Genomic DNA, 16,350 nt, shown 5'->3' on the forward strand with positions numbered 1-16,350 from the left:
TGTGTGTGGAGGTAAGCGCTTCATATGCTGCTCGGTACCATTTCCCACTGCAGCCCTTCTTTTGTACTGGTTCTGTGTAGGAGAGAAGCTTGCAATGCTGCGTGAGTGAAGCTTGCACTGGTGTTTCATGTGTGGCCCTGTGTGTGGAGGTAAGCGTGTCTTATGCTGCTCGGTACCATTTACCACTGTAGCCCCTTCTTTTGTACTGGATCTGTGTAGGAGAGAAGCTTGCAATTCTGCATGAGTGAAGCTTGTACTGGTGTTGCATGTGCTGTCCCTGTGTGTGGAGGTAAGCGCTTCTTATGCTGCTCTGTACCATTTCCCACTGCGGCCCTTCTTTTGTACTGGTTCTGTGTAGGAGAGAAGCTTGCACTGCTGCATGAGTGAAGCTTGCACTGGTGTTGCATGTGTGGCCCTGTGTGTGGAGGTAAGCGCGTCTTATGCTGCTTGGTACCATTTCCCACTGCGGCCCTTCTTTTGTACTGGTTCTGTGTAGGAGAGAAGCTTGCAATGCTGCGTGAGTGAAGCTTGCACTGGTGTTGCATGTGTGTGGAGGTAAGCGCTTCATATGCTGCTCGGTACCATTTCCCACTGCAGCCCTTCTTTTGTACTGGTTCTGTGTAGGAGAGAAGCTTGCAATGCTGCATGAGTGAAGCTTGCACTGGTGTTGCATGTGTGGCCCTGGGTGTGGGAGTAAGTGTCTTATGCTGCTTGGTACCATTTCCCACTGAGGCCCCTTTTTTTGTACTGGTTCTTTGTGGGAGAGAAGCTTGCAATGCTCAGTGAGTGAAGCTTGCACTGGTGTTGCATGTGTGGCCCTGGGTGTGGAGGTAAGTGTCTTATGCTGCTCGGTACAATTTCCCACTGCAGCCCCTTCTATTTTACTGGTTCTGTGTAGGAGAGAAGCTTTCACTGCTCAGTGAGTGAAGCTTGCCCTGGTATTGCATGTGTGGCCCTTGGTGTGGGGGTAAGTGTCTTATGCTGCTCGGTACAATTTCCCACTGCAGCCCCTTCTATTTTACTGGTTCTGTGTAGGAGAGAAGCTTTCACTGCTCAGTGAGTGAAGCTTGCCCTGGTATTGCATGTGTGGCCCTTGGTGTGGGGGTAAGTGTCTTATGCTGCTTGGTACCATTTCCAACTGAGGCCCCTTCTTTTGTACTGGTTCTGTGTAGGAGAGTAGCTTGCAATGCTGGGTGAGCGAAGCTTGCACTGGTGTTGCATGTGTGGCCCTGTGTGTGGAGGTAAGCGCTTCATATGCTGCTTGGTACCATTTCCCACTGTGGCCACTTCTTTTGTACTGGTTCTGTGTAGGAGAGAAGCTTGCAATGCTGCGTGAGTGAAGCTTGCACTGGTGTTGCATGTGTGTGGAGGTAAGCGCTTCATATGCTGCTCGGTACCATTTCCCACTGCAGCCCTTCTTTTGTACTGGTTCTGTGTAGGAGAGAAGCTTGCAATGCTGCGTGAGTGAAGCTTGCACTGGTGTTTCATGTGTGGCCCTGTGTGTGGAGGTAAGCGTGTCTTATGCTGCTCGGTACCATTTACCACTGTAGCCCCTTCTTTTGTACTGGATCTGTGTAGGAGAGAAGCTTGCAATTCTGCATGAGTGAAGCTTGTACTGGTGTTGCATGTGCTGTCCCTGTGTGTGGAGGTAAGCGCTTCTTATGCTGCTCTGTACCATTTCCCACTGCGGCCCTTCTTTTGTACTGGTTCTGTGTAGGAGAGAAGCTTGCACTGCTGCATGAGTGAAGCTTGCACTGGTGTTGCATGTGTGGCCCTGTGTGTGGAGGTAAGCGCGTCTTATGCTGCTTGGTACCATTTCCCACTGCGGCCCTTCTTTTGTACTGGTTCTGTGTAGGAGAGAAGCTTGCAATGCTGCGTGAGTGAAGCTTGCACTGGTGTTGCATGTGTGTGGAGGTAAGCGCTTCATATGCTGCTCGGTACCATTTCCCACTGCAGCCCTTCTTTTGTACTGGTTCTGTGTAGGAGAGAAGCTTGCAATGCTGCGTGAGTGAAGCTTGCACTGGTGTTGCATGTGTGGCCCTGTGTGTGGAGGTAAGCGTGTCTTATGCTGCTCTGTACCATTTACCACTGTAGCCCCTTCTTTTGTACTGGATCTGTGTAGGAGAGAAGCTTGCAATTCTGCATGAGTGAAACTTGTACTGGTGTTGCATGTGCTGTCCCTGTGTGTGGAGGTAAGCGCTTCTTATGCTGCTCTGTACCATTTCCCACTGCGGCCCTTCTTTTGTACTGGTTCTGTGTAGGAGAGAAGCTTGCACTGCTGCATGAGTGAAGCTTGCACTGGTGTTGCATGTGTGGCCCTGTGTGTGGAGGTAAGCGCGTCCTATGCTGCTTGGTACCATTTCCCACTGCGGCCCTTCTTTTGTACTGGTTCTGTGTAGGAGAGAAGCTTGCACTGCTGCATGAGTGAAGCTTGCACTGGTGTTGCATGTGTGGCCCTGTGTGTGGAGGTAAGCGCGTCTTATGCTGCTTGGTACCATTTCCCACTGCGGCCCTTCTTTTGTACTGGTTCTGTGTAGGAGAGAAGCTTGCAATGCTGCGTGAGTGAAGCTTGCACTGGTGTTGCATGTGTGTGGAGGTAAGCGCTTCATATGCTGCTCGGTATCATTTCCCACATGCGGCCCTTCTTTTGTGCTGGTTCTGTGTAGGAGAGAAGCTTGCACTGCTGCTGACCATACTCTCCCATACTAAAACATAAAAACTCCTTTTCAAAGCCAAAACGATGGACTTGACCAGAGTTTGCTTTTATTATAGTTCTCTCTGAGAGAGAGCTCATGGGCGTGGTGGTACCGTCTAATGCCCCGCTACCTCGAGTCACTTGGTATTGAAAACATTGGCTCGTGGTGCAGATACGAGACGAAGGTCTGCGAGTGAAGAGACAGCCCAGAGTACAGGGGCAGAGGCGGCGGGCGCATCCATCTTCATATAGTTCCTTCCCCAAAGCGACATCCTCTGGGTTGGCCATTTCCGCAGAGTGCCCTTAACCTATGCATAGATTAAGATTAATTTGACTCTTGTGCCTTTACCCACGCTTGGCCAGAGCCTTCCTCCAGGGCCCCGTTTCACGCTCAACTCGGGATAATCTTTAGACGTCTTCATGACAAAGGCGTCATTCCCGGCTCTTTAGCATCCGTTTTTCACCAGATATTCCCCCGGTCGTCATTTCGTTTCAGAGCAGGAGGAAAGGAGATTCTTTTAGTCTGAGGGAAGGAGGATAAAGTTTGTTTTATGAGTTTGTTTCTGAGCCTTTGAGGTGTCTGCCTGTGCCAAAGAAGAGAGGGGGGGGGGTCACTACACAAAGCAGAAGGGGCCCCACTTTATAAATCGGTGGTCACAAATGACCACATTTCTGTGGGATCATTGGCTCGCTTTTATGTTTTGTTGCAATGTTTTCATATAATCATGTGAGCTTATGTGCTCCTAGACCTTATGCATCCCCCTTACATTACTTCGAGTTAGCAGATTTTTCACGTTGCTGTCATTTGCATTCTGCCTTCATTTTCTTTCTCTTCCAATACTCAGTCGCCGAGTGCGGGCTGCCTTACAACGAATTCTCTATTTTTCCCCCCACAGAGAAGTGATTTGCTAGAGATGTTTTACATTTTCCAGTCGTTGGAACTCTATGTATTTATCTCCAAGGCCAGTTTTATATGGAACAATTTCGACTGTAGCTTTGCCCTTTCATAATGTGTGAGGCCTAATGCTGTGGTTCTTTTGTTTGTATGGTTAAAGACCTACTCTCTGCATCTGTGTGCTGAATGGACTGCGAGCCTGTCATCCGCTGCGGGCTGTGCTTCTGGCACTGTCCTATACGTGTTCTGCAGGCTTTTGGATGCTGTCGTTCTGTATGAATGGTATGGAGGATGGATCGGACGCTATGCCTCTGTTCTATTTGTATGGCATGCAGAAGCAGCACTCTTGGTGTAAGCTGTACCCAAGCTCCTTCACCAGCCAGTGACACGGACCATAAGGTGGCACTGCTTCACCCTTGGAAATGTCACGGAGCAGGAAGGCTATGTTCTAGGTGAACTACATGTGTAACATTACAGTCAAGAGATGGAAAAAATGTCAAGGTCCAAACCAAAGTTAGAGAAAAAAAAATAAAGATTTAAGAAAAATTCATGAGTGAGGAGGAATGGCCATGTCTGGTGCTGGATAGAATGCTCTTCTAGGCACTGGCACAGGGTTGTTATTCACCAGCGGCCATGGTCGCTACCTCTGAAGATGAAACTTCGATGGTGCAACACTACAGTGCGAAGGGAGCATTTCGAACACGAGACCGAAACGGATGTTTACTTGCGAGCTCTTGAATATTCATTTCTCTTCTGATCTTTTCTAGTTCAAAGTTATACCTTTTTCATAGAGTCGTCGCCATCTGATTATATCTGGTTATTGCCAGCAACCCCCTGTAACCCGGACAACCTCTTCTATATAAATGTGGTGTCCTGGTTTGCCATATTAGAATGTTGTTTAGGATGTTATGTATATATTTTTTAACAGACTAGTGCCACATTTTGTTCTTGAGTTTGATTCTCTTTGTGTTTGTTATCTTTTACAGCTCACGGGAATCATCCAGGAAATGGTGGATGGGCAGCCAGCTCTGAATCAAGTGTTGGAAGTGAGTAATGAAACTATTTGACCATGGTTTCCTTTTCATGTGTAATCGAATTATAGGTGATCTTTATATGCATGTTGAATTTCATCAGTTGAACCCGTCGCACTCCTTTTAATGGCACCTTAGACTGACCTTTGCTCCCACGCCCCCATTTTCTCTTTCTGGCTCCCAATCACCCCACCATATAGTTGCCCTAGGTACCAGGGGTCAGCCTTTTCGACTGGTCGTCATGTGTTCTTGTGCCCTCTATAAGTAGGAGAGTGGCCTAAAGTTGTCTTGCCGTAGGCGAGGAATAACTCCTTATCTAGCATTTGTTTTTCGAGGCCTGCCCCTAGATTAACTCCTCTCCCCAACACGAGGCGGGTCCCTAGCTAGACACTGGTTCTTTGAAATGTAATGTTATGTTGTTTCAGCTTTGTGGTTACATTTTAAAGGCTTCTAGGTGTTTTCTCAGCGCCATGCTGACCCTCTGTGGTGACGTTATGGGGCAGCAGCCTGGTGCACCACATGCTCGGTACAGTCCACCACCTTATGTAAGAAAGAAGGTCCCACCCAGCCCAACATCATGTTATCTGTGCAGTGCCACGCATGCATCTTTTTGTGCACAGATGTACTGTGTAAACAGCCCTGGTTGAGATATTCTCAAAAGTAGTTTTGATATTCCTATGTGCGTTGTGTTTGACTCTTCTACAAGAAATGAAGGATAGAAAAGATGGAAAAATCCTGCCATTTTAGACTGCTTTCTTGATTACTACTAAAATGTTAAATCAGGAAGGCCCTCGCTGCCTTTTTTTTCTCTGGTCAAACCTCATCGTCCCAACAGGTACCTCAGATCTTCAGGGACCGCTCTAACTGGGATCCCTAAGATAGAGCCGCTTGAGAGGTGGCTCCTTCAGTTTTCTGGCCTCTATGGCTCTGGACCTCGCCGTCTTTGGATTTAAGAAAGGATCTCTCTGAAGCAGCTATGTTTTGGGAAAAACTGAAGACCTGTTTTTTTCGACAAATTGAAAAAACATAAATGAGTAGAGGGCAGGATTGTGAGGCTTCAGTGTCGGAATCCAGTGCGGGGCCCTTTATAAACTCCTAACATGAAACATAAGGTGTCATTTCATTTGGCCGTGTTCTCTTTAAAGAAGGAGAAAGAATTTTCTGTGTGATGTTTGTATTTGAATCCACTTTTTGGTTGGTGATCTTAGTAGCATCTGATTGTAGAGCAGGTCTTTGGGCATCGCTCAATGAGCTGAACTCGCCAGACATGAAAGCTGCAGATCTTCAGCGGCGGATCCGGTCTTGATTCTGTGACTGAGCGGAGGAAGTAGATGTAGAGAACTACCTGCAGAGAGCGCAGCCCTTGTGCTGCCCTTCCCCAGTTAAATGTATGGATAGTGCATAATTCATTCCATCCCGCTGCGCATCCTCATCTCCACCATAACCTGCTTTGCCACCCCTGTATCCCAGAGCTGACTGTCTACTTAGTGAGTGCTAGAAGTCTGACACAACACCAGCCGACAGCACGCTCTCAAGTGCAGTGCAGCCCTGCCAGGCTAACAAGCTAAAAGACTTGTTCAGTGCCAGAGGAAGCAGCCCTCTCTGCAATGAGAGATCACAGAATCCCATTCCATCAATTTACCAAGTTCCCCACTACGATGACAAACACATTCCTTGGTACCAAAGAAACACGTTCAGCTGACCCCCCCCATCCCCCCTCCCCCCAATTTTTGCACCACAGATTTCTGCCACATCGCTTTACTGTGGCTTAACCCCTTCGACACTCATGACGAGCTGGGCTCGTCATGGTGTAGCCCGCTCGCACACTGATGACGAGCCCAGCTCGTCACGCAAAGTGCGATTTTGAAAAACCCAGCGCGCTAGCGGAATTCCGCTAGCGCGCATGCGGTTAACATGCTTAGGCTCGGTACCCTTTTGTATATTTACATGTGCATACTTTTATATACCTGTTATTTCAGTGGTGAAACACATTTGTAAGTGTTCTAAGTTTTTGAAGAAAAGAAAAACAAGAGTCAGGCAAGTGAAGAATTTACCCAGGCTCCCTCACTATGATCAAATTTGTTTAAGCGCCCAGGTTTTTTGGTTCCAACGTGAACAGCCTTATCACCACTTATTCATGGTTTGCTTTTTGATATCATCAACTCTTGATCTTCGCTTCTATCTCTCGTCATCCCTTGTAATCTTTTCATGCGCACTTGATTACCGCTGTTCATGCATTTTCTCTTTTACTTTTTTTGTATCATTTGCATGCTGCCTTTGAGTTACTGATTCAGTGTTGGCCCTAGGTTCCTGGCACATACATCCTGTACCCTGATCAACCATTCCTTATCTGTTTATTGCAACTATTTATGAGACCACACCCTTGTGTTTGGCATCCATTAAGCTCTGGATTCTTTTGATAGCCCTCCTTAGGAATTCATCTTGTTGGATGATATGATGGCCAGAGTTGTGGGCGACCATGTAATGATGCTGTGTAAAGGGGCTCTTCATCATTGTGAACTCTGCTCTTAAGAATCGCAGCTCTATTGTGGATTATGTGATAACTGGTAATGGTATCTCCGCTTCAGACTCTTCTTTTCTTTCAGAGAGTGGATGAGTGGATGGGCAAAGAAGGCCTCCTCGATCCTAGCGTCAAGTCAATTTTCGTTACCTGCGGGGACTGGGACTTGAAACTCATGTGAGTACAATTCTGAAGTACCATGAATCTTCACTCTACACTTTCACCAGGCAATGCGTAGAGTCTATAAAGTCTCCAGGGTTTGATGTGCTATTCATCACAATCGCTACTCTGTGTGTGTATATATATATATATATATATATATATAATCTTTCCAGCAGGATATGGGGACTGAAGAACAGTGGAAAGGTTGTGTAGATCAGAGAAAGAGACTAGTGAACAAAATCAGTTGGAAGGACGGATACAAAGGGATAGATGGATGTCAGATATGCTGATTTGGCCTTGCTTTAGAGGTTTCACAGCACAGTCTGTGACGCTATTCACACTGTGTTTCTATGCATGTGTGTGTGCTTGAGTGAACGTGGCTGGGCTAACCAACTACATTAAATAAGGCTTTCTCTAAATGTCTTTCTTAAACATTGCAAATAAATATTGGATATATTTTATCTAATTTAAGTGGTAGAATTTCGCTTGGTGTGTTCTTGGTTAAAGGTTGTGACCATCTCAATTGCTTGAGGCAAAGACATTTGACAGGTTGCCTTTCCTGCCCTTTTGATCTTTAAAATGCCTACGGCCACTCTTCACAAAGTGGTTTTCCATAAAACACTTTCTGTGGTAAATATGTACTGTTTTCTGAGACAAAGAACCTGTCTGCAAATAATCCTTATATGGCCCATGCTGGTATGGCCATGCACTCTATCCAGTATCTTGCAAGCAAAAAATGCCTGCCGTGTCCTTTCCAATGTACCATTTCCTACTTGAAAATGAGCCATTAGTAGGTTTTTGACTAACCTTCTTGATCACTGAACTTCCCCTTCGATGCTGCCTGATTTAAATCGCCTCACAATGCTGTGAATGTCCCTGGTTTACATGGTGATCTGCTCAAGGTCAAAAATATAGGACCAAAAAGGACGTTCCTCATTTTTGTTCTGTACCAGAGGAGAAGAGTTTGAATTTCACACATTTTCCCTTTCAATCATTATGGTTTATCTATAGCTAGTTCCATAAGCCGAGGGGTCACTTGCCTGAGTTTCTTTGTTTCTTTGTTAGTATGTTCAGAATTTGGGTCAGCCTGGTTGCCTCTTCTGAAGAGAACACTTAGTTGGATCAACAGTTTGTTCTTTTACATGCAAACTCACCTCCAACTGTGGCTTGTGTGTTTAAAATAGAATAACTGAGCTAGATGTTCCCACCTTAGACCTTCTTCAAACTACTCAAGAGAAAAGAAAACCCTTATAGTCTAGTGGTTGCTGGATTTATCCTCTGGTGCCAATGGAAATTCTACAGCCTGTTCAAGATGTTAGGTAGGTATATCCTCATCCACCAGCTCTGTCACAAGGATGTCTGTTTTCTGCTGCAGCGTGTTGTACTTTATCTCCTCTTGCTCTTTCAGGCTATCATTTAGAAAGGATGCATGCAAGACAGGCTACCGGCAGTCAGATCAAGCATCCATCATCCGCAGCGGCTGCTGCCAATCTGACTGGGGGTGGGGCAGCTAGGGCCGCTAAGGTAAAAAAGAATTATTTTCAAATGTACCTTTTTATTAAGCATCAAACAAGTCCATATGCAAAGGATGATCACCTCAAGGTAACAGAGGGGCGGACAACCGACGGGGTTGTAACACAGATAGCCATAATGGGTTCATCTTAGCATAATCCCCATGTCAGCCACACCACTGCCTAAAGTGGGTGATGCTAGTTTTGAAAAACATATAACAGCCCCCCCCCCAAAACAAACCAAAACTCCCCTCCCCCCACCACCAATCTGGTGGTGACAAAATGATAAGGAAAACAATAGGAAAACAGTGCAGCAGAGACCGTATTGAACATTGACATAGGAACTAGTGGCGGTGCATGGGCCAGTCCACAGTACAGCAAGGGGACCTCCGGAGGCCAATGAATGCAGCGAGAAAAAGCAGCTACAGCTGGAACAGGTGCATGGCCCCCACCGTTGGTGGACAAACCTCAGAGGGCAGACCTCGGTACAGATAGGACACCAGAGGCCCCCAGCGGAGAACAAAGTCTTCATAGTCAGTCCAGAAAATGTCCGCCAGACGTTTCATGGATACAATCCTCCATAATCGGGCATGCCACAGTGAAAGTGCAGGGGCCTCCGCCTTCTTCCAGGCAGCGGCCAAGGTGAGTTTGGCCGCTCCCAGACAAGTCCACATGATTGCCTTGTCAGTCTTAGTTTGCTTAATCAGGAGAGGGTCTCAAAGGCCAAGGAGAGCAAAGTCAATGGAGGTCGGAATCGGGTAGCCCAAAATGTCTTTGATGTGGGAAAGAATCTCCTCCCAGAAGGGGCGAATCTTAGGACAGTCCCACCATACATGCCTGAAATCCCCATTGGACACCGCACCCTTGCCAACATATATCTGAGGTTTCTGGAAAGATACGCCGGAGCTTAGTAGGGTATAGGTACCAATCATGAAGGAGTTTATAGTGAGCTTCTCGAAGGGCCAATGAACGATTATGCTTAGGAATGTCTCTTTTGACCCGAGACCACTCTCTCTCTCTCTCTGAAATGTCCCTCCCCAAGACCTGCTCCCAAAAGGTAATGTAGCGTAATGTAGCTCAGTACAGAGTAGCATGTTGTAGATGGTCGAGATAGCTCCCTTCATGGAACCCGCTCTCCGAGCCACAAATTCCTCTATTGCTGTACGCTCCCTAGTGGCCGCCTCCCGAATAGGGGGAGTCAAGACCCAATGTTTAAGCTGCAAATAGCGATATTGTTCACTCTGCGGAAGCGCAAATTCCTGCCTACATTTATTTTATTTATTTATTTTAATTTCTTCTATAGCGCAGGAATCAATCCCGTAAGGGTATCTCCGCGCTTTGCCAGCTAAGAAGGTATTAGGTAGAGCAGCCTAAGGTTTATGTGGATGGAAATGCTTCTAGGAAAAGAAGGGTTTTTAATGCCTTTCTGAAGGACAAGTGATTTATGGTGGTTCTTAGGTTAATGGGAAGATTGTTCCAGAGGGCAGGACCAACAGCGGAGAAAGCACGGTCTCCATGCCTAGTCTTCTTTGTGTTGGGAGGTTTTAACAGGGCTTGGTTGCAGGAGCGAAGGGACCTGCTGGGCTGGTACAGTTCAAGAGACTGGGCTAGATATTTAGGACTTGCTCCATACAGACATTTATGTACCGTGCAACAGATCTTGAAGTGGATGCGCTGTCGTATGGGAAGCCAGTGCAGTTCTTTCAGCAAGGGCTTAGAAGGAGTCCTGGCAGGTGCACCCATGACCAGTCTGGCTGCCGTATTCTGGACCACCTGTAAACGGCCTACTGCATCCGTATTGGCTAATGTCAGCAGGCCGTTACAGTAGTCCAGGCGGCTGGTTACCAAGGCCTGTACAAGTGTCTTTCTACATGTGGCAGGAAGAAAAGGGAAGACACGCCTGAGTAGACCAATGGTGTGGAAACATAGACCCGCGATGTAGTTGGTGTGTTCTTTCATGGTCAGTTTTTGATCCAACTTCACTCCAAGATTTTACATTCAGCGAAGGTCAGGACCTCTCCATCTCGAAATAGGTCAGCCACTTTAAGGCAGTCGCCTTTCCTCCAACAATCGAATGGCCCCTCACGAAGCGCCGGAGAAAAATCTGGGTTGAAATGAAAGGGCATGTACGGGGAGGGAAAAAAAGTCCAACCTGCCCTCCTGGTAACCTTGTCCCAGGTGATCGTCGTACGGGTCTGAGTACTAAGATAAGCATGGGGGGGGGGGGGGGGGGGGGCGGTCCTTGATGGTCTTCCACAACACATCCCATATATAACGCCCCATCACGGCGCGGTCCATGTGGAGCCAATGCTTCTTGGACTCCCTGACCGACCATTCAGCGGCCACCCGCAACTGAGCCGCCTGATAATATAGGGTGAAATCAGGCAAAGCCAGACCCCCTTTAACACATGGAAGTCGAAGGACATGATATGGTAGGCGTGCCCTCCCCCGTGCCATATAAGTTTGATGATCTGCGAGCGTAGGGTCGGCAACACACTACCTTCCAGGTCAATAGGGAGCGCCTGAAAGAGATATAAAAATTTTGGTAAAATCGTCATTTTTAACGCATTAACGCGTCCCAGCCAAGAGATGTAAAGGGGCGACCACCGCTTGCAGTCTTGTTGGAGCTGGGCCATGAGAGGTGGGTAATTCACTTTATATAAATCGCCCAGTTTAGCCGTGAGGTACACCCCCAAATAGAGTAAGGAATGTTTAGCCTATTGGAATGGTGTCGTGGTTTTTAGGCGGAGCACCTCCGCCGGGGAAAGAGTGAGATTGAGAATGAAAGATTTCGTGTAGTTTATCTTAAAGCCGGCCGCTTGTTCAAAACAGCGCAGCTCATCCTGCACCGCCCGCAGCGACTGTGCCAGGCTCTCAAGCGAGAGGAGGATGTCATCGGTAAACAAGGAGGCCTTATGTTCAACTCTGCCGAAAGAGATGCCTTGGATCGCAGTATTGACTCGAAACCGAAACGCCAGGGGCTCGATGCTCAGGGCAAACAAGAGGGGTGAGAGGGGGCACCCCTGTGGAGTGCCTCTGCTCAGAGCAAAGGGGAGGAGGAACAACCGTTAACCAGGACACAGGAGGTAGGATGGTGATAATTGCCCTTCACCATGTTAATAAAAGGATCCCTGAACCCGAATTTCCGCATAGTTAAAAAAAGGAAGGCCCGGTCCACCGGATCGAAAGCCTTCTCTGCATCAAGACCCACCAACACTGCGGAAATCCGAAATCTCGTAGTCTTCTCAATCAGATGGACTGTGCGCGTGATATTATCGTGCGTTTGCCTGCCTTTTATAAAACCTGACTGGTCGGGATGGATTAAGGCAGGCATCAGCGTTTCCAAACGCGCTGCCAAAATCACGGAATAGAGCTTGGCGTCTTACTTGAGAAGTGCGATGGGTCTGTAGGAGCCGCAGTGTTGCAGATCCTTACCGGGCTTGGGAATCACCGAAATCACCGCTTCTGCCATGGATCCAGAGACCTGCTCATCGGAAGCAACGGCCTGGAACCGAGCCGTGAGGTGGGGAATAAGCTCTTTCGAGAAGCATCTGTAAAAATGGGCCAGAGGGCCATCAGGACCCGGCGCTTTATGCAATTTGAGTCTCAAGATAGCCTTTCCAACCTCCTTCTGTGTGATGGGGACATCCAGCTCCGCAGCCGATGCCCGCGATAGTTGCAGGAAATCAAGGATGTCTAAAAACTGCTGTTGCCGCGTGGTATCCGGATCGGTGCCCTGGTAAAGCTCACTGCAGAACTCCCCAAATATTTCTGATTTAGCGGTGTCAAAATGTGTGAGATGACCCTGGCGATCTAAAATCCCACCGATAAAGTCCTTCTCCTGTTGCACCCGAAGCTGGCGTGCTAGATGGGAACCCACCTTATTGCCCTGAGTGAAGGAGGACTGGTGAATCTTTAGTAAGGTGAACTCCGCCCGATTGGAATGTATAGACCTTAATTTGCCCCTTACAGCAGTAAGTTGCCCTGAAGAACCCGGTTTGGGCCAGCTTTGTGAGCTCACTCTGCGGCCCCCAGTTCTTTATCTAGCGCCTCCCTTTTCTTCACCCTCTGTTTATTTAAAGTCGAATTAAGCTGGATACATTTCCCCCGCATGACAGCTTTAAAGGCATCCCAGGTAATCTGGGGGAGGTATCTTGTGGGTCATTATGGACAAAATATTCGGCAATGGCCGCTCTGAGATCCTCCTTGGCCACCCGATCTCGGGTCAGAGCCAGCGGAAAATACCACTGAGGCGATGGAGGAGAGGCTACAGCCCAATGAAGGCCCAGAACAATCAAACTATGGTCCGACACTGAAATCAGGAGTATCTGAGCAGCCTGGAGTGCCCCCAACAGGTATTGACTAATAAGAATATAATCAATTCTGAAGTATGTCCTATGAACATGGGAAAAATGTGTATAGTCTTTGGTATTGGGATAGAGTGAGCGCCAAGAATCTAAGAGCCCTAGATCAGTGATTTTCTGTTGTATCCTACGTGGGAAGGTACTGGTGGCAGCCCTGTTGGTGCTAGAACTATCCAGAGACCACTGCCATGTGAGGTTAAAATCCCCCAACACAATAATATCTCCCTCTGCAAAGCCCCCCTTGAGGTCAAGAGCCTGTGAGAGGAAAGCAGACTGCCCCGAGTTCGGAGCATACAGTGAGACAAAGGTACAAAGCCTGCCCCTCAAGCGACCCTTGACCAACAGTAGTCTCCCCTCCCTGTCAGATTTAAGAGACTTTAATTGAAAAGCCGCTGAGACATGGAAGAGTAAGGCCACCCCATTGTGTTTCGAAGCGGCAGAGGAGGTATAGATCATCGGATTGCTTCTGTGGCGTAACCTAGAGACCTCCGCCCTCTTAAGATGAGTCTCTTGCAGAGCTACCACTTCAAATTTGTGATCCGACAAATACTTCCAAACCTTTTGGCGTTTCTGTGAGGAGTTCAGACCCTTGACGTTCCAAGAAGCAATGTTCACCATCAGAAAATAGTACCCCCCACCTTCCCCCAGACTGCTGCAGGCAACCTCCCCCCTCAAAGAGGCCCCAATACATCGAGGACCCAACCCCCTCCACCACCACAAACCACCTCCCAGCACTAGAAGAGTAGAAATCTGTCTCAGAAAAAAAATCCAACCAAATGCACAAAACCAGCCCCCATAGTCACTACCGGAAACCCTACCCCACCCCTGAACTGCCCCCCAACATCCCCAAAACTCCACCGCCGAAGGACCCGCAGGCCCCCAGCTCAGACCCCCCAACTCAATGGGAGGAATACTGGGTGTCGCGGACAAGGCCCGCACCTCCCGATCGTAATGCTAGAACAAGCATTTGCAATGCAATAGGTCTCGCATTAGGAAAGTTTGAGCTATTGGTATTGTAAATTACACCGTTTTTATTTATGTGTTAGTTTTGAAAATAGAGAACTTAATAGCTTTGTCATTTACAATGCTAATAGTTTTAACTTCACCTATAGCATTTGTAATGCAATATGTGTTGTATTTACGTGACTTAGATGTATGGATATTACAAATAACAATGGCTTTTACATTTTTTATATTTAATACTTAAATAAAAGATATTGCCATTCATAATGGCAATAGCTTAAACTTTTGTAAAAAATTTTTGGGAAGATTATGTTAATTGTATTTTATTGTGACGAAAATCCAAGAACGGAAGTGAATTATTAACATCTTTTTGTGACATTTGTAATAAAGCTTGAAACATTGAGAGAACATATTTGAACCAGTTGTTGAATGGTTGCACAGATTGATGCTGTGGTGGTGCTGAGTGATGCTGTGGCGTTCAGTGATGCTATGATAGCGCCTAGTGATGTTGTATTTCCCATGAGTGATGTTGTGGTGGTGCTGAGTGATGCTGTGGCGAAGCGATAGATAGATAGAGGCAGGGCGATAGAGGGAGGCGATAGATAGATAAAGGGAGGGCGATAGATAGATAAAGGGAGGGCAAAAGATAGATAGACAGAGTGATGGCGATAGATAGAGTGAGTGAGTGCGATAGATGGAGTGTATTTATGTTGCATTGAGTAGTGTAAGTATGAGGTGTGTAATTATATGGCACTGAGTGGTATTATGTGGAGTGTATTTACGTTGCATTGAGAATAGTAATTATATGGCGTGTAATTATGTGGCATTGAGTGGTATTATGGGGAGTGTATGTTGTATTTAGTAGAGTAATTATGTGGCACCGAGTGGTATTTGGAGTGCATGTTGCATTGAGTGCAATGTAATTGTGTGGTGTGTATTGTGTGGCACTCAGTGGTATTTGGAGTGTATGTCGGATTGAGTGCAGTGTAATTATGCGGCGTGTAATTATGTGGCACTGAGTGGTATTTGGAGTGTATGTTGCATTGAGCGCAGTGTAATTGTGTAGCATGTAATTATGTGGCACTGAGTGGTATTGTGTGGAGTGTATGTTGTATTCAGTAGAGTGTAATTGTGTGGCATGTAATTTTGTGGCACTGAGTGGTATTGTTTGGGTTGTATGTTGCATTGAGTGCCTGTGTAATTATGTAGCATATAATTATGTGGCACTGAGTGGTATTGTGTGGAGTGTGTTGCATTCAGTAGAGTGTAATTATGTGGTGTGTAAATATGCGGCACTGAGCTGTATTTGTAGTGTATGTTGCATTGAGTGCAGTGTAATTATGTGGCAGTGCAGTGTGTGTGTGTGAGGCAGCGCAGTGTGTGTGTGTGAGGCAGCGCAGTGTGTGTGTGTGAGGCAGCGCAGTGTGTATGTGTGTTGCATTCAGTAGAGTGTAATTATGTGGTGTGTAAATATGCGGCACTGAGCTGTATTTGTAGTGTATGTTGCATTGAGTGCAGTGTAATTATGTGGCAGTGCAGTGTGTGTGTGTGAGGCAGCGCAGTGTGTGTGTGTGAGGCAGCGCAGTGTGTGTGTGTGTGAGGCAGCGCAGTGTGTATGTGTGTGTGTAAGACAAATGCTAAATTGTGTAGTAAACCTCGAATCGCCACGGAATCAATTCCACTGGTCCGCCCAATGTTTACACAGTATTTATGAAAGGTAATCGAAAGAAATCATAATTTCACGCAACGCAGGCTTGTGAATATGTCAAAATTCAATTTTTAGGAGCACGTCACTTTGGATATGTTCTTTCTACGAGCTAATGGTAGCGATCCCAACATAAAGAAACGAGCAACATGGTTGGCCAGAGTGTTGAAAAAGTGATATGGTGGTGGGGTCAGCGATCAGCTGGATGGAAAGCAATATACAGGGCAGTGGGGGAGGAGAAGGTACGGAGGGGGAGGAGAAGGTACGGACAACGGAAGGAGGGTGTAGGTCGGCGGAAGTAACACGGAGGACAGGGTGGAGGGCAGCAGCAAAGAGCTAGAGAGCAATGTATAGGCAGAGGGGGAGAAGCACGTTTTCCTCAAAGCGGCTTAATTAACACCCAGTGTCACTTTTGTACTTCTTTCAACATGTATACAGTGCTTTGATACAAATAAAAAAAAAGCATGGAAATACAAAATTATTTTAAAATGTGGGTTCAGCTA

The 16,350-nt window shown here is 46.9% G+C and overlaps 1 protein-coding gene across 4 annotated transcripts in view; it reads left to right on the plus strand.

Moving 5' to 3' along the window:
• The window catches only part of ERI3 (ERI1 exoribonuclease family member 3), a 1,639,940-nt gene that overhangs the window by 566,891 nt on the left and 1,056,699 nt on the right, over positions 1–16,350 (plus strand). For all 4 annotated transcript variants that reach the window (XM_086952319.1, XM_086952320.1, XM_086952318.1 and 1 more), the window contains exons 5-6: positions 4,577–4,636; positions 7,228–7,319. In XM_086952319.1, the coding sequence (XP_086808445.1) occupies positions 4,577–4,636; positions 7,228–7,319 (152 nt within the window). The remainder of the gene's footprint in view (positions 1–4,576; positions 4,637–7,227; positions 7,320–16,350) is intronic.

Source organism: Lissotriton vulgaris, chromosome 1_1 (genome assembly GCF_964263255.1).
Source record: "Lissotriton vulgaris chromosome 1_1, aLisVul1.2, whole genome shotgun sequence".
Lineage (NCBI taxonomy): Eukaryota > Metazoa > Chordata > Amphibia > Caudata > Salamandridae > Lissotriton > Lissotriton vulgaris.